The sequence below is a fragment of the Populus nigra genome, chromosome 1 (genome assembly GCF_951802175.1).
Source record: "Populus nigra chromosome 1, ddPopNigr1.1, whole genome shotgun sequence".
Lineage (NCBI taxonomy): Eukaryota > Viridiplantae > Streptophyta > Magnoliopsida > Malpighiales > Salicaceae > Populus > Populus nigra.
The window spans coordinates 2,347,506-2,369,247 of NC_084852.1; the positions used below are offsets into that span (position 1 = coordinate 2,347,506).

General features: G+C 31.4%; 3 protein-coding genes across 3 annotated transcripts; all 3 read left to right on the forward strand.

Moving 5' to 3' along the window:
• The first annotated feature begins 7,285 nt into the window (after positions 1-7,285).
• Positions 7,286-9,506, forward strand: LOC133698717 (protein DMR6-LIKE OXYGENASE 2-like). The gene is made up of 4 exons (XM_062121750.1): positions 7,286-7,614; positions 8,019-8,266; positions 8,392-8,713; positions 8,908-9,506. The coding sequence occupies exons 1-4, from the start codon at positions 7,390-7,392 to the stop codon at positions 9,157-9,159; spliced, it is 1,047 nt and encodes a 348-aa protein (XP_061977734.1). The 5' UTR covers positions 7,286-7,389; the 3' UTR covers positions 9,160-9,506.
• A 7,328-nt stretch (positions 9,507-16,834) lies between these two features.
• Positions 16,835-17,545, forward strand: LOC133672660 (protein DMR6-LIKE OXYGENASE 1-like). The gene is made up of 3 exons (XM_062093145.1): positions 16,835-16,995; positions 17,138-17,377; positions 17,458-17,545. Exons 1-3 carry the CDS (start codon positions 16,835-16,837, stop codon positions 17,543-17,545), a joined length of 489 nt encoding a protein of 162 aa, XP_061949129.1.
• Positions 17,546-20,025: 2,480 nt separating this feature from the next.
• Positions 20,026-21,717, forward strand: LOC133680968 (caffeic acid 3-O-methyltransferase 1-like). Its single transcript, XM_062104039.1, has 4 exons — positions 20,026-20,543; positions 20,670-20,981; positions 21,125-21,189; positions 21,270-21,717. Exons 1-4 carry the CDS (start codon positions 20,141-20,143, stop codon positions 21,603-21,605), a joined length of 1,116 nt encoding a protein of 371 aa, XP_061960023.1. The 5' UTR covers positions 20,026-20,140; the 3' UTR covers positions 21,606-21,717.
• The last annotated feature ends 25 nt before the right edge of the window (positions 21,718-21,742 follow it).

Below are 21,742 nucleotides of genomic sequence, written 5' to 3' on the forward strand. Positions count from 1 at the left end.
ATATATATATATATATTTTGTGGGGACCCAAAAATGGGTTACAACAAAGTAAACTGACATTTAAATATCAGGAATTAACTAGAAAAATCTCAGAATTATTTTGAATATTCACCAATTTTATTTGAAAATACTTTTACCACAATATACAAGATGTGAAAAACTTTTTTGTCTTTTAAGATAGGTGAATCCTGTCAAAGCACTTATATGGACCATTTTCATAAGAATTCATTTGGCCATATGAGCCAATAATAAATTCAAAATGTCAAACTTATTTATGAAAGTAAATTTTTTTTTCTAGGTCATAGACGGAGCACTGGTTAAGAACCTGTCAATGTCGTTAAACCACAAATAGATCACACAATGCAGCCTACCTCTCTAATTTTCTTGATTATCCCGATGTGCCCTGTATATAATTCCTTTTGATGTCTTGCAGGTTTTGTTATTGATGCAGAACCTTACTGTTAACTTGTCTAGCCCTGATTTTGAGCCATATATAAGTGTTAATGTTTTGTAAGTATGTTCATAGCAGCTCTTACTAGCATGCATGTATATAGCCACTTATTTTGGCTTATTGAAAGAATTCGTAAATGTGATGATATATTGCAACTATAATCTGAGTATTATGGCAAAGCTGAGATTTCATTCAATGCTAAAGTTTCAACATGTTAGATTTTGAAGTGAAAACAGATTTACATCCATTTTGTTCAGTTCTTTTTCTCTTTTTTTTTTATGTCAAGGTTGTGATTGATAATGAAGCTTGCAAGAATGCTACTGTCATAAGGGTAAGAGTTTTGGTGTCCTTTTTTGGTGGGTGTGTGCTATTCAGTCTTGACCATCATTCTTATTGTTTTTTGGGTACTAAATATTTCATTGTGTTACAGGTTGATAGTGCTAACAAACATGGAATACTTCTTGAAGTTGATAGTTCTAACAAAATGTGTTTAAGGATGACCGCTTTTGCAATTGATTTTTCAGCTCATAGATTTATGGATTATTTTGTAGGAATATTATTTCAAGTATATTGATGAGTCCCCTGTAAAATCAGAGGCTGAGAGACAAATGATTATACAATGTCTTGAAGCAGCTACTGAAAGAAGAGTATCCAAGGTGAGTGAACTATGGTACCTTTAAATCTGAGATCGTTCTTAAGGTTTACTCATAAAACTCTCCTTGTTTTTACCAAAATCATGCATCCAGCCACTATGGTTTCAAGCTGTTCTATGTTCCTTTCCTTGCTATCAAAATGCAGATCTATCATATAATTGTATTGATTATGTTGTTACTTGGGCAATGGTGAGTTGAGTGAAGTTTATACACGGAAGAGGTGATTTTATTGTAATGATAATGACTGCATGTTGAGCTACGACTGGTGTCACTCACCAGTTAAAACACTCTTGCTATTTTATATTCCATGCCTTATGTTTAGTTTCTTCATTTTTGGTGGTAGATGATGATGCATTGATTCTGTTAGGAATTCACTCGCATGCTTGTGCAGAATGCTCTATTCAAAGGATAGCTTGCTATTGGGTTTTCTTGGTGTGCTAATATACAACTTGTTGGGAATAACTGATTGTATAATAGCAAAGGTTTATTAGATATCTTTTGTGTTTTATGATAATGGTATTTGTTGTTTTTTTCTTTAAGCCCTTTAAAGGCAATGGTTTGTAATTTGAATTTTAACTATTAGTGTGTGATTGTGAGTGTGTTATTTAAATTTTTTGAAAGCAGAAAAATATTAGGAAGGTAAAAAATATATTAAACACAAGATTGACATTAATAATTTCATATAAATAAATATTCAGTGGCCAAAAAACTTAATAAATATAAGAGTGACAATAACAATTTAATACAAATGAATATTTAGAGGTAAAAAAATTAAATATACTTTTGGATCTTCAAAGAAAATTAGACAATATCAACATTAATTGCAAGCCCATCAAAAATCCATTAAAAGCCCATCAGAAAGCCCATTACAAAGCCCAAAAAAATAAAGAGGTTTTTTCAGATTTGAGCATCAAAAACCGAACTGAAACCGGTCGATTTGGGCCGGTTTCGGGTTTTTTTTTCTGGTTTGGTTGTTTTTTATGGGTAAAAACCGAAACGAATTGAAAATGATCACCCCTAGCTAATATTTTTTTTTAGTAACAACTAGTGCTTTACCCTGAAAATTTTTGATAAGGCAATTCCTTGACCTCCCATCATTGTGCTTACACGTGCAACAAGAGATATCATCAAATAAAATCCTCTTAAATTAATTGAATGAGATCAAATATTTTACTTCAGTAATAATATCATAAAATATATTGAATAATTCCTCTCTTGTGTGATAAAAAATATTTGAGTGAAATTGTCATGTTATGTCAATGTTTCTTGCTCAAACGCCACCCCCACCGAAGTGCTCATTTATATTTAACATATTTTCTAATGTTTTATTAACATATGTCATTCAAATACTTTATTTATACTCTATACTTTGAGGCTATTTAAATTAAGCTAAAGTGATGATGACATTGAACTTCCTTTGTTATACTTTATACTTTAAAGCCGACGCTTTTAACTTTAAAGCCTCCCCTTCGAGAACCATTTTGACATTGGAGGACTTCACATGTGAACCATGAAACATGAAAGCCATTATTTGATTCTCGACTTAATATCTAATTACGATGGGATTGATTAATCTTGACTTCAATTCTAATTAATTAACTTTCTCAGAATTTAATATAACTTTTTTAACTTTACTTGTTGCTGGGTATGTAGTTAACTTTTCTAGAATGTGAAAAAAGTTCCATATATAGGTGAAACTAGAACTGTAGAATATATATATATATATATATATATATATATATAGAGAGAGAGAGAGAGAGAGAGATAGCATATTTAGAAAGGAAAAGGAGGAACAATGGGAAATTTTATTATTTTTTGAACTGGATTTCGTTTTCGAACAACGTATTCATTAATAATTGTGAGCTTCGGTTCTTCAATTGGTTCCTCGGAACTGGAGCAAATAACTTGTTCACTAGGAGGTCGTGTTTTGTATATCCTTAAAGACATTTAATTGTTAGATCTACTGTTCGATGCCAATTGCATTTATTATATGCTAAAATACATGCGACTGACCTCCTTTACTTTCATATGAACAAGCCTTATTTTTATTTTTATTTCATTTCCACTTGTTTTATTAATTTTTTCCTTTTTTTAAAACTTGTCTTGATATATTTTTTTTAACCAGCCGATTTACTAGGTTATATTAACATAATTTTTACATAATTTAATTTTAATTTCAAACTTAAATTAGAAAATTTTAAAGTTTACATATAAGGTGGAATCAAGAAATTTTAAAATTAACATATTAATCAACTCGATGTGTAAAAATAATGCTAGATAGTTCTCTATGATCCAAATATATATATATATATATATATATATATGGAATTTTTTCACATTCTAGAAAAGTTAATTACTCAGCAAAAAGTAAAGTTAAAAAAAATATATTAAATTCTAAGATAGTTAATTAATTAGAATTGAGGTAAAGAATAATCAATGCCATCTTAATTAGATTTTATGTCAAGAATCAAATTGGCTTTCATGATTCACATGTGAAGTCCTCAAAATGGTTCTAGAAGGATAGGCTTCTTTCTTCATAATGGTTATTTAATAAAAAAGAAGAAGATAGATACCACTCTTAATACTTAAGATAAGTTATATTCGTGTATATTTATAATAATAAATATAGTTTAATGTGGTTTGTCTAAACTAGTATATATATTATTTAAGCTATTGTCTTTATTCACATAACAAGGTCTAAAAAAATAGGGTTTGATATTGGAACTTATTAATTGATAATTCTATTATCTATTAATTAAAATTCAGTGGGACATAGTTTATTATGGTGTATTTTTTAATAGATTTTTTGTATTTTTAATTTCATCCATTGACTTATTTTTTGTATTTTTAATTTCACCCATTGACTTCTTCTTTTTTATTTTGTATTTGTTGTAAAAAAATATGTTAGATAGGCTATCATAATATCATGTTATATAGTTTGTTTCCTTTTAAAAATTATGCCTTTTATTATTATTTTATTAAAATAAAACTATTTTATTTAACCCAATCAAATATAAGTCAAATCACGAAATTTTCTTCTGCTTTTTAAAACACATTTACAGAAATCAAACATTAAAGGAGAAGAAGATGAATCCTGCGGGGAAGTGCCTTTATCATCTTCCCTTGAAAAAGAAAGGCCATGAGACATCTTTGTCATTTCCCTCTCCTTCCTCGAAATGGGATGTGGGAGTTCAACTTGCACCTTCATCGAAATTTGTCATTGAGTACATTTATATTCTGATTTTTACCCCTAATACAAAGCAATTTTCAGAGATTTTGTGGGTACGGGAGAGATGAGAGTAGAGTAGTCATAATTTCTTTTCTTTAAATTATTTTTAAAAATATTTTTAGATTGTTTTGATATACAAAATAAATTTTTAAAAATAATTTATTTTTATATATATCTAAGTAAAAATTACATCTATTAAGTATGTTTTATATTTCATCGGATGTGTAGAAAAAATACTTATTAATATGTATTTGGTAGAGGGACAGTTGTAGACGGTTAGAAAAGAACAATATTACTGGCCGGCTAATTATTAGGGATAATTAATACATGGTTAAGTTGATTGTTTGAAATTGAATACATAATTGAGTACCAATATTATGGAAACCCAAATTAATTTTTTATATTTTTAAATTGTTTTAATGTGTTAATCTCAAAAATAATTTTAAAAAAATAAAAAATATATCATTTTGATATATTTATAAACAAAAAAATATTTTAAATTACAATTACCACCAAAAACCCGAAACAAATCCTTAGAAGCTCCGAGAGATATTGCATTAGATAATGGAAGAATATTGAATGTATTAAAATAGGGAAGAAGAGGAGAAGAGAAGACAAGACAAGAGAGATGGAGGAACTCTTGTGCATAAATAAAGAAGAGCAACGTACAGTACTGATTAAACAAGAACCAACTAATTAAAGATTTCCCCCCTGTCAATTTCAATTCATAACATAGTGTGAACGGCTGTCAAGAAGCGACAGGACAGTTGACAATAAATGAAAAACAAATAAATTAAGGAATTATTCAGAAACTACAAAACCACGTCGTAATTTGTTATTGAGAAGTATAATAGAATATAAATCTGCTGGCTGCCTTACCATAACAAGGGTTAAGGTCTTGTATTATATTACGAGGATGATCGTATATACACAAGAGTAGAAAACAGAGTAAGGAGGGTGATATTTATTTTTATTTTTTTATTTACATGGATGTTTGAGCCAACTTATATACACTTTAATTAATTTTACATGTCCCTGAAATTAAATTAAATTTAATCATTGTATTGATGGATTTGATTAATTCTTTTAATCGTTGTATTGATGAATTTGATTAGTTCTCTTATACGTAGAGATGTTTGACTACCAATATGACGTTCCATTTGGCGCTTTTTTCTTAATTTTAATCCAATTGCATTTTCTGATGAACAATTTCTTAAAGTATCCATCGTCCAAAACATTGAGAAAAAGACAGTCATTACAGATGTCATGGCTGATCACAGATTTTTATTTATCAATCTTCCAGGAAACACATCATCAGAGCATAATACTCTTTCTTTAAAACAAAAACCCTACCAAACCTCATTAAAGCATGAGGTGACGACTGTTGAATCAGAGAAATGGCAGAGAGTCAGGAGCATTTTCTGGCATTTATTGTTTTTTCCAAACTCATACTGATCCGTCGGATGAAAACACTTTCTACTCTCTCTCGTCATTCAAGGTGGGTTCAAGTACCGAGTCGATCTTATATTGCAAAATTAATGTCAAATTGAACCAGCAATTATATTTAAAAAAGAAGAACCAAGTTTTTTAAAAAAAACACGAAAATAAATAGTGGTTTTAAAATTAATGTGAAAAGAACTTTTTAATTTTTCTGAGATGATTTGGTAAAGATTAATATATCTTTATTGAATACTATTAAATAAATATTTTTTAATGCTAAATATTTTAAAGATTCATGAACTGTGAAAATAAAACTGAATGTAACTTAATAAATAAGTGTTATTTTAAAGATTTATGCTAAATATTTTTTTATACTCAAAATTGCATTATCAAAATTTATTTTTCTAAAAATAGATTTTTTTGATGAAGTTAGAGTTAAACATAAAACTATAAAAATCTCATAAAATTATTTTATATCACAGCATCAAACATAAATACTGATAAAAAGAAAGCTCTTTTTAAATTCCCTGAAAGTCTTTAATTTGTTTGGTTCGAAATTGATTCATTGAATGTCGACAACAGAAATTACGTAAATAGGAATTTACGTTTTTCAATCATGAATAAAAGCTTTTTAAAAAATATTATTGGACAAAAAAGGGGATCGGAGTATACTATTCGTTGGCTTGCTCCCGTGCACATACGCTGTGTTTTATTTTCCTTACTTTGACTTATATAGTCAATACTTGTCATGTATTCTTAAAAGTATTTTCGAGTTGTCTTTGCCGATCAAAATTTGGAATGGAGCACTTAGGATCTTTAAGACAATCCTTTTCTCTTAACATTATTTGATTTGTTTATTTATTTTTGAGTTGGACTCTTTCTAATATATATATTTGTTTTCAAACTTTTAATGTGTGTACTTATATGCATATATAGTTATTTAAACAAAATGTAAATATACTAAAAATTATAAGTTTTAAGAGTGAAATAGCTATCTTATTTGAATTTCATAAAAATTTCCTAAGATATACTAAACATGGTGAATACATATTATTATTGAAAATTCCCATTCTGAAAAAAAAGCATTAAATTTTTTTTTATCTAAATTCCTTTCAATTGCATTAAATTTAAACAAGGTATCAATATTCACAGAGAAGCATCACAAGAAAAATTCAGCAGCTTCTACTAAAATCCAAATATGAAATTATCACATGAACAGAGAATCCAATAGCCCCAAATCAAACCTCAATGGTCATATCCAACATTTATATCGTTTAAAGCACATTCACTTGCAATTAGCACAAAGGTCGAGGTTTTTTTTTTTTTTTTTAATGGCACCACCAACCTGGAACCCACCTCCCAAGTTATGGTTCATCAAAGACGCCAAGAAAAGTCTAGTAGACCGTTCAAGAATGTAAGAAAATTCAAAGCTATAGCATTAGTTTATCGACCATAAAATAAGAGACAAGTACTGTTCTGCAAAGCCAATGCTGTGGTGTTAGTTTCCTCCTATAAATAGGGATACAAACCCACTTACTTAGACCATCAAATCCTACGTTCCACACAAACTTAAGAAGTCCCTGATTAATTACTACGCACTACTACTAATTCTAATCATGCCTGCCGCTGTGTTGCATGAAGCCGAAGGGGTTGCTTTACCCGAGACCAAACAGCTTCCACCCACCTACAAAAATCCCACTTCCACTCTAGCAACCGTCCCTGAGGCTGAGCTATGTGATGGCTCTATCCCTATCATAGACTTGGAAGCCCTTCATGGCCCTCGCCGTTCCCATATCGTCAAACAACTCGGCCATGCATGCCAACACAAAGGTTTCTTTGCGGTAGGTTTTTTCTTTTATTAAATGGATTCATTGCATTAAAAATTAGATCTAGCACCGTGAGAAGCACATCAAATTGTAAGAAAATCATTAGCGGTGTGCCCAGAAACTGAGAAAAGAAGAAGAAGAAATCACACCAGGAAATCTAGCTTCTGTTATATGTAATTCTCCAGGGTAGAGAAATACGTTGTTTGCACTGTTTCTGGTGACCTTTCCCAACAGCTTTGTCTCTCCAGCAAACTGCTGTTCTAGCTGCTAATTTTTTTCTTTATTTAAGCTGTAGTTGTAGCTTGGTATATTATATTCTGTTATGTATGAAAATAATCTTTTGGTAATATTTTTTTTTGGTAATATGTATGAAAATAATCTAGCTAGTTCTAACAAGAAAGTTTATGTTAAACTGTCAGGTGAAGAACCATGGAATTCCAAAGACAACTGTTAACAACATATTCGACACATCAAGGGAGTTCTTCCATCTGCCGGAGGAAGAAAGAATGAAATTCTACACTCCTAACCCTAACAGTGACATCAGGCTAATGACAGCGTATAAAGATGAGGTTGAAAATGTCTTCGTCGCAAGGGAATCTTTGAAATTCCATTGTCACCCTGTTGAAGATTATGTGAACAAATGGCCTACAAATCCTCCTTCCTTCAGGTGAACAAAAGCACAGATTGTTATTTTAGCCATGAATGACTCAAATGGGGTAGCCTCGACATGCATGGCGATTCTGTTTTAGATTATTTGTGTCCTTTTTTTTTTTGACATCTGATTGCTGACAGGAAGAAAGCTGCTGAGTATTTGACAAATGTTAGAAGGGTGGAGATGACACTACTTGATGCAATATCAGAGAGCTTAGGCCTGGAAAGAGATTACATAGAGAAGAGATTGGGTGGACATTATGTATCATTGAACTACTATCGAGCTTGTGAACAATCAGAACTAGAGCTTACTTATGGAGTGCGTGGCCATACTGATCCAACTATAATAACTATGCTGTTGCAAGATGATGTGCCTGGACTTCAGGTTCTAAGTGAGGGAAAGTGGATGGATGTTAATCCTATTCCAGACACGGTGGTTGTCCATGTTGGCGATCTTCTGCAGGTGATTTATATTCTATCTATATATGTCTTCTGTTAAAATGTACACTAATCCAAAAACCAACTAAAATATATACGATTCCTTAATTACTATTAACATTCAAAGCCCTCTAATTTATGGAAACTATAATATATTGCCATGACTTACTTTCCATGTTGTTATAATTACATTTTTCTCTTATGTTTCTATTGCATCAGGCAATTAGCAACCATCGATACAAGAGTTTGCTCCATCAAGCTATAGTAAATTGCGAGAAGGAGCGTATGTCCATTGCCTCTTATTGTTATCCATCATCTGATGCTACAATAGGACCTCCTAAGAAGTTGATAGACAATGATCATCCAGCAATCTATAAAGATTTCACATTCGGAGAATTCAGTAAACAGATGTGGAAAGTGATAACGCCAACTGATAAGCGTCTGGACGTTTTCAAGTGCTCTGCTGCCTGACCATTTTAGCTTCTGAGAGGGCACGCACTTGTCTAATAAGAGAACATATAGCAGTGTTGCTGAATATATAATAATTAATATATAATAACTTTCAGTTTTTTTTGGTTAAATAAGAGTCCAATTCAATGCCCCAAATACTTATAAGAGTGAACCCAAATGATGTAATTTTGTAGTTGTTCTGAAATTGATCAGTCCAGGTAAATTATTTAGCAAATGAAATGTTGCACAGTAAATTTAATTTTGAAAAGCTAGAGGGTATTGGCAGAGGACTTTCAGTGTCAATATATCTCCTTACTTGTGTAATTGACTTAATTTTATCCGTCAAATAAATCCTACTTGATTCGCAATGTTGTGTAATATTTTGAGTATTGACATCAAACTGATCAAAGCTACTTGACTGATTGCATTCATACTTGTCAGGAAATTGGAGTTTCTTTGGATAAATTGCTACCAAACCCTTTATTTTATCCATAAAATAGCATACTGACACCGACTTAAAATGTTTGTGATGTTTGGTTTTATTCAAAAAGCTTTAAAAAAATACAGGATCATTCGTAAAATTTGGTACACTTAAATAAAAATTATTTCCAGGCCTAATCTCTCTGATATTGAGGATAAGCAAGAGACAAGAGAGTGACTACAAATATCACGAGATCAAGAATATTTTTTTAAAAGATCCATCTTAGGTAATATCTTCATTAATTATAAGCAAGAGCACAGAGGTAATTAAGAATATCCCAGCTAAAGATTAAAAAAGAAGAAGAAGACTCCACCTGCACGCGCATCTTGCATTTCTTAATTTCATATCCTTATTTTATGTCTTAATTTGTTCATCTCCCTCGTCACCTTGCTTTCAAAGGTCAGCAGGCTTTGTTTCTTATCTCTCTGATCATTTGATTCGATTTCTGTATCCAGATGACATGAAAAGGGATAACTTAGAAGGCATTGCCTCGTGTATTCTATATGTATAATCAAAGATCAACGCAGTAAAATAATGCAAATATTGAGTAATCTATTCTTTCATCTCTATATGTACAGTTAGTAGGGATTTAATTGAATTTCTATAATTGTGTTCAAACAAAATTCTTATGTTTTGTTTTGGAGATGGATGTATGATGATGCAGGTGTTGTCGGGATTTAAATAGGTTTTTTTTTTATTTCATAATTTTGTATCTAATTAATAAACATGTAATTATAAATCAAGGAAAGACAAAATTAGTGGGATTTTCTTTTCTCAATTTTCTTTTATTGGTTTTCTTATTCCTATATTTTTTATTTTAAAATCTTCTTTTTTTACTTCATCTATTTTAAAATAATTGAATTAAATATTTCAAAGATGAGAGGTCTTACTAAAATCAAGAGATACCGAGCTCATTAATCCATATTTTATCCAAATCAAGGGAATGGGATTCCTTCGATTTTAATTTTGACAATGGAAAAGAGTAGGAAAGTACAGTGTGATGTATGGAGGGAAAAGTATTATTTTGATGGCGTTTGATTATTCTTGTCTAGAATGTGACAACTAATATTATTGAAGATCATGGAAAATAAATAAATAAATTGATAAGTTAAAAAAGATTTATTAACAATAGTTGAATATTAAAATAAAAGGCTAATTTTCTTAGTAAAAACAAAAAATAATTGTATATGCAAATATTTAACTTTGATTATGCTTTTTATTTTATAAATTTTTATTTATTTTATCTTAGAGGTTAATTATGATTGTTAATAACAACCTATTTTTATTTTATAAATATATCATGTAAATAAAATTTATTTATTTATTTAAATTATAAAAGAAGAACAATTTAAAGATAAATTACAATAATATCTTTGAAGCATTATAAAATTAAGAAATAAATACAAATATTAATTGTTATTAAAAAAAAAGGATGAACTAAATGATATAAAAAAAATAAGAGAGAGAGTATTAATTAAAATTTAAATACAAATATATATATATATATATATATATATATATAACAATATTTTTCAATTATCTTTAGTGACTGTAAAATCAAGATTCGAATTTTTTTACCTGGAAAACACCTTTAAAATCCTAACAAACCTCCTTTTCGAGTTGTTACAATTGCAAGGACACTGAAAATGGGGGGCCAAAAAAGACTCAAACTGAGTTACACTCACAGCCTCAAATCATTAAACAATTCAAATTTTAGAGGGAAAAAATAGGCATGCATGACGATGAAGGGGAAGGAACTCTCCCAAAGCTCAAGCCAATGGAGATCAGTTTGAGCATCGGAAATGGTGTCGGCTGGTGGAATGTTTTTGCCCTCTGCAGTTAATGTCGGTTGTCAGAATCACGATTTTAACACAGCACGGAACATATAAACTCGGACCATAAAAATAGATTGTAAAATTGTAAACTCATAAGAAATTTTAAAATATATTAAAAAAATTTTATGTTTCAAATAAAAATTTATGGGTGAATAATAGTTATCCTATACCTTTTAATTTTTATTACTTTATAAAGTTTAATAGCATAGTTTTTTTGTAAAATTATTATTTTTAATTTTATAAGAAAAAATAAACTATAAAAAAAGTCAAGTTTAATTAAAAAAAACACCTCACTAAATTTATAAACAAGAATAACCTGAGTTATTTGACAAAATAGTAAATCACTCTAGTTTAATAGAAAAAAAAATATAAATTTAACTTTCTAACCATATTAATATTAAAAAAAAAACAAAAATATTATTTTTAAAAAAAAGGAAAAATAAAACCTATTTTTCAACTAAAAACAAAAAACTCAACGTGGAAAGTAGCAAATAACAATTCATGTGAGAAGAAAGAACCACAGTTACCAAGTCAAGAAGAAAGAGCGCACAAAGTTCATTCAAGGTAAAAAGGAAACTAATACAAAGGACAACAAACCTGGTTTTTCCAGAAATTATTAACTTTTCCATTCAAAGCTAGCCTTTACGTGGCTTTATTCAAGCCTGCCACGCAAGGAAAGTAGGAAAGCATGAAACTTTTACCCTGGTGCAGACAAAATGCATTTTTCGTGTAAAATCGTTAAATCGGTAGTGAAATCGCGATTTTAGGTGATTTCACCTGATTTTAACGATTTTACCCGATTTTACTCATTCTTGAGTTTTACAAGCGATTTAGCACGTAAAGTCTATATCAACTCGTAAAAATGTACGATTTTACGAGTTGAATCGCGATTTTGACAACCTTGGTTGTGAGTGTAACTCAGTTTGAGTCTTTTTTTGCCCCTCATCTTCAGTGTCCTTGCAATTGTGACAACTCGAAAAGGGAGTTTGTTAGGATTTTAAAGGTGTTTTCCAGGTAAAAAATTTCGAATCTTAATTTTACAGTCATTAAAGATAATTGAAAAATATTGTTTTATATATATATACACACACACAGGGGCAGAGCCAAAAGATAAAATTAGAAGGGGCAAGATTTCAGTTCTATTATTATTTTAGTTAAAATCATATAAATTATCAAGGGAAAGTTAGAAAAATAATTTTCTTGCAGGGCCATGCTTGCCACCCCTTGTCTCCGCCTCTGTATATATATATATTGAAAAGTCCATGCATATATTATAAATATTATTTGAAACTAAATATTTTTTATTTTTTAAATAAAATTCATCCATATAAAAAATTAAAAAAAATATAAATGAATCAAAATAATGTTTTCAAAAACAAAAATAACACCATTAAAATCTCTATAAAAAAAAGTTAAATAAGAAGAAAAAAAACATAGTGGAGAGATATTAATTGAAACATAAATTTAAAAATTATTTAAGAAAAAACTTTAGAAAGAAATCAATTAAACAAATATTAGAAAAAAATATAGCCCGAATGTTGTGGCTTAACTCATCAAACTTGTGCTTTGTGCGTCTGGGTCATTGCAAGGAAAAGCCTAGGAGCATTTTCCATTTTCGAGATCAAACAAAGCAATTATACTATCAAAATTTGTGGGTAATTTTTTTTTTTTACCGACTTAATTCAGGTTTATTGAAATTTCTACTGAAATTTCGGCAGTCTTTCCTATACTGAGATGTCCCAACTACCAAAATTTCAGCAAAGTTTTTCTTATACTAGAAGGTCCCAACTTATCGATAATTTATCTTACACATATTTGATGCTCATTCTGCAATCATAACATATTCATATTGTATCACAACCACAATCATCACTGGTCACAAGCATAATAGCTCACATATTCATTTTTCCTTCTCATTTACAAACACTTACAAAGTGGTAGTAAGCATAAAAAAGTAAGAATCTTAAGTCTATATGATTAATATAAAGAGATACTAATACAATTTGATTCATATAATTACTTAAGTCAAAATACATTGGCATTCATTTAATTCTTAATTCATACAAAAAGAACTAGAAAGACTAATTTCCTAATTCATACAAAAGGAACTACAAACATGAATTTCCTAATTTATATAAAAAGAATTAGAAACATGAATTCTCTAATTCATACAAAAGAAATTAAAAACCTAGGACACTACTCCTAGCGTGAATGTGAAGGACTTGCAATATCAAAATTAAAAATAACTATATTAAAAGTAAATATACAGCAAAGATGAGGGAAAGTCACAAATACATGTAATTACACATATAATTGCCTACTCGTGGGTACACAATCATAGTTGTCATGGAAACCCACACTTAAATTTTCCTTTACTACATCTAGAGCCTATCATTTTGTAACCCACTTATGGTTTTCTTTTTACGATTATTATCCATTATTCTTCACCCGTTCCCAAATTTAGGGAGGCTACTATCAATACTAATAATTCCTATTAGTGTCATTAGTCACCCTTACCCGGACCGACTAATCAAATTTTTAACAATGACGACATCAACTTATCGGTTGGTGCCATTAACTATTTCCAACTTGAAATAGTCGATCAATTCTTTTCTGCCTCACCTTGGAGATTTTCCGGTAATGCCGATGCTAAGGTCTCTAGACATAATTAGCTTCTTTCTTGGAAGCTAATCAAATTATCCTGAGTTTGTAGATACCAGCATTGATCGTCGATATCATTAACTATTCTTAACCTGAATAGTCAATCAAGTTCAACATTCATTATATTTTCATAAAAAGCATGCTGATGTTAGCAAATCTTGCTAACATCATTAGCTGCCCATATTCGGGATCGACTAATCAAGTTCAAAGGCAGTTGTTTTGGATCCATCATTATAGTTCATTATTCGAAATCGAAGTCCATAAGTCCACAACCAAAATCAGATTTCAATCCACGTCCATTTCATCATATCTTTCCTTTCTTTAACTTTATTCACAAGTGTTAAATTCCAAAATAAAATAGAATATTAATTTCACTATTAACTAAGGATAGTATAGGTGTGAAACACCTACCTGTCACCGAAGCTCAATTTGCACTCCCTTGATGTTGTTGTACGCCTCCCATGGTTCCTCCTGAATCCTCAAGTACACCACATTAGTTCATGTTCAATTTACATTTCGTAAATAGCAAGACAACAACAATAACAACATTTACTCTTCGCGTTTCGTTATCTTAAATCATTACACATATTATCAAATTCATTATCAAATGTGGTTTATTCCCTTTTGAAGTCAAGGTACAACGTTACAAAATTCCTGGTGGGAAGGAAATCAGGTTCTGCTTTTATCGAGGCTAAACTTTCCCATTTTATCAATTTCACCGAAACTACCAGCAAAGACAACAACTCGACCTTTCCTCATACATTTATCTATATCTAAAGCTCTAGAGCTTCAAATCAAGTGAGGTCAAATTCGTTGGAAAGATAACATCCCTGACTACAATTTCTATGAAGAGACGTTTCCCAAAGTTTTTTGTTCTAAGGCTCGAAGCTCCCCTAGAACAGGGGTGATGAATCTGCCCAGATTTCGTCGATAATTCCTAAATAAATTTTTCGTCATCTTTACTTCTCCTTTTCTTCTACGACACTTATTTTCTACATTTTCCTACATTTTGTGATTCCTCTAATGCTAAAATCATGAGCTATTCCCATGGTTAACAATTTTGTCTTTGCTTCACGTAACACACATTAAACTCATGAAGTCTCCTATTATCAATTTTTTCATGCTTTTCCCTATTAGTGAGCTTTCTACTACAATTAATTTATGCATTAAGAACACACAATATACCATAATTCTTCTTCACTCCCCTCAATTGACTCTTGGCCAAACTTGGCCTAAGGGAACCAAGGTTTCCCTTTTTCTTTTTAGTCAATTTTTCTTGCCTCATTCACTCATTGTTCACATCATACACATACTATAAGTGTTCATCAACATAAATTTTAGAATTCCCTTCTTCCCCCATTCAATCCTCACATGGTCGGCCACCCAAGCCTTTAAGTTAATGATTTTTCTTTAACAATTTTGCATGTTTTTCATGTTCAAAACATCTTATGTTAGCTCAACTAACTTCATTCTAACAATTTTTACACTTCCCCTAGTTTTCACTGAAGAAACCTAATTTATAAAATCTGAAATTGGTGCATAACCTAATTAATTTTTAAATTATTTTTCACAATTAAGTCTAATGTCCATACCTTGCGAAATTTCAAAATTTCAGTTAATTTAGTTGAAGATTTTTGGCCTCTCCTCTCTTGCATACAGCCGACCCTCTCCCTCTTTTTCTCCAATTTCTTCACTTGTTTTCCTTGTTAAAATCCTTCTTAATGGGTGTCCTCTCTACTTAAAGGTCTTAGGTTTGTATAGTCCTAGGACATTTGGTATTTTTCCCTCTCTTTTGATGAAGAAAAATTTGTACTCTCTCCCCTCTTTTCTATGGTGTTCAGTCGGCCATGAAAGAGGAAGAAATTGGGTATTTATAGCCCCATTCTTTCTAATTACACATTGACCCATTTTCTTTTCTTTTCTTTACAATTGGAGTCACATTCCTTGTCTTTCGTATTTTTCTTATTTGATTTTTTTCTTATTATATTCATTTATTTTTATTTCATTTTATTTCACTTCATCATTCATCATACATTCATTTTTTTTAATTCTCGGGATTTTACAGTGTTGGTGGGCCTTCAAGCCTAGGCCCGCATGTCTGGGCTTGGTTTTATTTTATATATATATATATTTTAAAGGGGTGGATGGCAAAATATACAAGCAATGTGGCAAATGATGTGTCATCTGTAAGATCAGATCATTCCGACCACCCCATGGTGGCCAAAAAATCAGAGCAGTGCCCCTTTTATTCAAAAACAAGACTTAATTTTAAGTCATTTCAACTTCAAAACACCTCACCAACACTTTTGGTGACCTAAATGTATTTAAAAAAAAAACCTTTATGGCACGCCACCCATGTTTGATGTTTTTTTCATTTTAGTCCCTCTTTTTTCAATTCCACCTTTTTTACTTAATATTTACTAGTCAAATGCCCGATCAATTTTGTTTAATGTTTAGTAGATATATTAGATGATATTTTGTTTCAAATATTAAAATGATATCATATTAAATCGACTTGGGTTAATTAACATGTTGACTCATGTCATGAAACTATGATAACTCTATTTAAAACATATCAAAATAAATTATGAATGTTAATTTCTAATTAATCCAATGTTGAAGGAAAATTTTAAAAAATAAATAAATTAAAAAAGACAAAAAAAAACTTGCAACAGGTGAAGAACCATGGACCAATAATAATCTGCCAGAGGAAGAAAGGATGAAATTATACTCTCCTGACCGTACCAGTCCCATATGGTCGGCGACCGGATTTAAGGACAATACTCAGAATGTCTTCGTCTCGAAGGAATACTTGGTATTTCATTGTCATCCGCCGGAAGAATATGTGGATCTATGGCCAACAAATCCTTCATCCTTCAGGTGATACTTAATGGATCGATTAAGTTATAAGCAAAAAAAAAAAAAAAGGATTTCGAGTTTTTTGATCTAGATGGACTAATTTAATTGTTTTTTTTTCTAGTAAAGAAATCATTATTAAGTTATAGCCTTTCATTGTTTGCAGAGAGCTTTGTAGCTCTGAGTACAGTGAAGCTGCTAGAAGGGCAGAAATAACACCACTTGAGGCCATATTTGAGGGCTTGGACATGGAAAGGGAGTCTACAGACCAAATATTGGACAAACATGGACAGAAAGTGTCTATGAACTACTATCCACCTTGTGAAAAGTCAAATCTTGGGCATACTTTTGGAATGCGTGGTCATACTGATACCACTTTAGTCACAATTCACCGGCAGATGATCAGGTGCCTGGGCTTGAAATTCTACAAGGTGATGAGTGGATGCCTTTCAAGCCTATTGCAAACATCTTGTTTGTCCAAAGCAGGGAAGAAGACTTGCCTGGTGTGTTGCTGTTGGAGGCGAAGCTGTTGGTGATGGTGCGTCTGTTTGATCGGGTGGCGCCTCGGCGATGACTTCCTGGTCTGCTGTCTGCCTCTGCTTTTAGAGGGCGTTTGGTAGCGAGGTTGCATCTGCGTTTTTAACAAAACGCAGATACAACCCGTTTGGTAAAGAAAAAAAGCAATTGACTATTCATGGGACCCACGGCATTTCAGCGTCCAAAACACAGGAGAAAAAAAAGCAGACGAATGCTGCTTCTTGTGCATGCTGCTTCCTGCGCCCTTCATGCTAATTAATTAGCATGAACAGTGAACTGTTCATGCTAATTAATTAGCACACGAATAGTGTAGCATGGCTACACTGTTCACTGAACAGTGTAGTCATGCTACAGGTCAGACCGGTTTCGGTTCAGGCCGGACCGGTTCCGGTTCAAAGTTTAAAAATGCATTGAACCAGGTGCGACCCAGTAAAATGAAAAATAAAAATTATTTTTTATTTTTTAATTGTGTTTTATTAAAAAAAACTAGTGTTTAACATTATTCAATGACACTGCATAAATTACAGAGATCGCTTGATGAGGTAGCATTTATAGAATTTGATCGCAATTCCAATTTTATTCCTGATTATATTTTACCTGATGTTGTTGCGTGCTTAAAAAACAAAAAAAACTGTAGTCCTTGTCGTATGTATTTCTTACGTGATGGAATTGTAGATAGTTTAATGGAACAATAAAAAATATTTTATATAAAGTATTATTTATTTTATGATGTAATAGCAATAGTTAAATCCACAATATTTAAATTAAAAACCATTAATATAAATATATATTTTTTAAAATTATTTTATAACCTCAATTTCAAAAGCACTCTTAACCAAACATATTAAATTACTTTTTCTTCAACCTCAATTTCAACCACAGTTTTAACCAAACACCTATTTTTTCAAACCAACCTCAACTAAAAGTACTTTTTATAAAACAACTTTTTTTAAACCATAACCACAACAGCTACCGCAATACCAAACACATTCTTATAGGGTTGGATTTCATCCACGAACTTCATCCCTTATCTCCCAGGATGACGATCTCATGGATGAAGATAAACATAGCTTGGATTTGCTCCGTGTTTGATGGGTACAAAAAATCAACAGTACTACCATTGTTGGACTGTTGGTGATGCTTATCTTCATGTCAGGGGAGGGTCGTGAGGATGAGGGATACCGAACCAAATCCTATGGGTTCTGTGGTAGATAATGTAGTCTTAGAATCGGTCTAGGTTTGATGGGATTGATGAGGGTAATTGTTCTAGCCGAAGCCATTTCGGTGGCATCACCGAACGGACTTCCCCTGCTTCCAGAGGAAGAGGAGAATGCCTGGTGTTTGGAATGACGCCATTTTAGGCTAGGACTGTTATTCTTCATTTTGCCCCCTGACGTTCTGATGTTTTGCAATCAAGCTCTCTCTTTCTTTTTTAATTTTACCCCTGGATCAATGCAATTGGACCCCTAGATTTTTGCATCATTTACAAAATAATTTTTATTTTCAAATTTAATCAATTCAATTCTTAATTGACTCCTCAAATCCCCCTATAGTATCATCGTCTATTTACTTCAATTCTTGGAATGTAATTTCTTGTAATTTTAATCCAAATTGACCTTAAACTTTGATATTTTTAAATTAAATCCCTATTGAATTAATTAAACTAATTCAAAGTTTAATTAAGCTCCTAAACTTATTAATTCTTTAAATTTTAGCCAAATTAACTTCAATTTTATAATTTCATCCTTATTAGTCCCCAAACTTTCAATTTGTGTTATCTTGATCGAATTCTCAAATTATTATTTTTATTTATTATTTGTTATTATTTTATTTTTATTTTTAAATTCAAAATTATGTTTATGTTGTCCATAAAAATTCTTCCTAAAAACTTTTGGAAGTAATACTAAGGGTTAAATACGTGGGAATTAAGATAACAAATAGATATTGAGTTCCCAATAAATTCAATATAAGATAGTTAAGGTTTTAAAATAGTAAAATATAATAATTACAAATATTTTTTGTATAAAAATATTTTAAAAAGTTACTATAAAAAAGATGAAAATTAAAAAAAAATTTAAATAAAGGTAAATGATAGAACTTGATAGAAATATAAATAGACCATAAAAATTAATTATTAATTTGACCCTCTAGTCGGATAATTAATAAACTTGATTATTTGGCCCTCTAGCTAGTTGGCCAATAAAATTTAGAGTTTCACGTGGCTTTGCATAGTAAACAATCAAGCCATTATTTTGTTACAAGAGAAAAATTATTTCGTAAATCTGATGCAGACCATCCTATTGATTAACAGCGCAATGCTAAGATCCTGTGATATTAATTTCTAGTTGCTACAATTTATTTATTTATTTATTTATTTCATCTTAATTTCTTTATCAGGTGCTTAGCAATCGTCGATACAATAGTATAGGTCGAAAGGTCAAGCAACCCCAAATAAAATATTCCGGCAACGTCACCTAATTTTGGACTTCGGTAGAGCAGAAGATAAGTCGAAGGGTCTTATCTTATCATCTTGTTAGCTGATAAATTAGAGGAGCGATAGCACAAATTGTCCGTAAACTAGTGTTTTGTCTTCTCAGTCAAAATCAGAACCAGAACTTCCATAGATAAACAAATGGCAACCTCAAGCAATGAAGAAGACTATCATCTCCAGTATGCCATGCAACTTGCAAGTGCATCAACTCTGCCTATGGTTTTCAAAGCAGTGATTGAGCTAGGGGTTCTGGAGATCATAGAAAAAGCTGGCCCTGGTGCCTTGCTCTCAGCCTCACAGATTGCCTCTCAACTTCCCACCCAAAACAACCCTGATGCCCCTACTGTACTAGACCGTATCCTGTGCCTTCTTGCTAGCCATTCTATTCTGACTTGTTCTCTAGCCACCGAGAATCAAGATAGTGATCAAGTTCAAAGGTTATATGGATTGGCACCAGTAGCCAAATACTTTATCAAGAAGGAAGATGGAGGGTCCTTGAGTCCCTATTTTCTTGTTATTCAAGATAAAGTCACAGTGGATCTCTGGTAATTTTGGATCATCTCCAAAACTATCGTCTTCTTCTTTTCATCCCTGATTCTTTTTATGAAGAGAAACATTAAAGGATGTCGATTATAATATTTTGTAATATGTCGTATTGAAACAAACAACGGGTACCACTTAAAAGATGTTATTCTTCAAGGAGGGTTTCTATTTCAGAAGGCTTATGGGATGAGTTCTATGGAGTATGTGAAAAAGGATCCAAGATTTGGTGAAGTATTCAGTGGCTTTGTTAGAGGTTTCAACCCTTTATTTATGAAGAGGATTTTGGACATATATGATGGCTTTGAAGGTCTAACATCCTTGGTGGATGTTGGTGGTGGCAATGGTTCTGTCCTTAATATGATCATCTCAAAGTATCCTGCTATTAAGGGCATCAACTTTGATTTGGCTCCAGTTATAGAAAACTCGCCATCCTATCCAGGTACTGATTTTGTTCTGATCTTATAATTGACTTTCTTTGCCTTGTTCTTTACTGAGAATGTTGAGCTTTCTGACTAGTTACAGAAACAGATGAACTGAGCCGTGTTAGAAATTGTTAAATCTTTTGTTGTATTTCTATTGCAGGTATTGAGCATGTTGCAGGAGATGTATTCTTAACCATTCCTAAAGGAGAAGCCATTTTCATGAAGGTGAGGTTTGATAACACTCTGTTAAAATTAAGCTTCAGAGTATTGTACTGACAATCACAAAATATTTTGGAACGAAACAGTGGGTATCCCATTTCTGGAACGATGAGAACTTCTTGAAAGTACTAAAGAATTGCTATGAAGCTTTACCGGACAACGGAAAGTTGATAGTAGTGGAAATGGTAATTCCTGAAAGCCCCGGTACCAGTGTTGCAGATAGAAGCTTGCTGCAGAATTATTTATTCGTGACAAACATGAATCCGAAGAGAAATGAAAGGACAGAAAAAGAATTTGAACGTTTGGCCAAAGCAGCAGGGTTTTCTCATTTTCGAGTTGCCTGTTCCGCCTGTTCTTTCTCAGTTGTTGAGTTCATTAAAAAGAAGGCAACTGCTAGTACTGCTGCTATAGCAGCGAAGTGAACTGCTAAGGTTGTTACAGTTGAGTTGCCTATATATATGACGTGTATCAATAAGCCCAGTTGCTGACTGTCCTTTTCGTTTTATAAATTTTTATTATATTTATGTTTTGGGATGTCATAGTTTTTTTATTCGAGAAA

Bases quoted from the DNA above. Each gene is read 5' to 3' on its own strand.
- LOC133698717 (XM_062121750.1), top strand. From the start codon at position 7,390: ATGCCTGCCGCTGTGTTGCATGAAGCCGAAGGGGTTGCTTTACCCGAG. The intron at 7,615-8,018 runs GTAGGTTTTTTC...TTAAACTGTCAG, and splicing joins AACACAAAGGTTTCTTTGCG to GTGAAGAACCATGGAATTCC. The intron at 8,267-8,391 runs GTGAACAAAAGC...GATTGCTGACAG, and splicing joins ACAAATCCTCCTTCCTTCAG to GAAGAAAGCTGCTGAGTATT.
- LOC133672660 (XM_062093145.1), top strand. From the start codon at position 16,835: ATGAAATTATACTCTCCTGACCGTACCAGTCCCATATGGTCGGCGACC. The intron at 16,996-17,137 runs GTGATACTTAAT...CATTGTTTGCAG, and splicing joins ACAAATCCTTCATCCTTCAG to AGAGCTTTGTAGCTCTGAGT. The intron at 17,378-17,457 runs GTGCCTGGGCTT...TGTCCAAAGCAG, and splicing joins ATTCACCGGCAGATGATCAG to GGAAGAAGACTTGCCTGGTG.
- LOC133680968 (XM_062104039.1), top strand. From the start codon at position 20,141: ATGGCAACCTCAAGCAATGAAGAAGACTATCATCTCCAGTATGCCATG. The intron at 20,982-21,124 runs GTACTGATTTTG...TTTCTATTGCAG, and splicing joins AAACTCGCCATCCTATCCAG to GTATTGAGCATGTTGCAGGA. The intron at 21,190-21,269 runs GTGAGGTTTGAT...GGAACGAAACAG, and splicing joins GAGAAGCCATTTTCATGAAG to TGGGTATCCCATTTCTGGAA.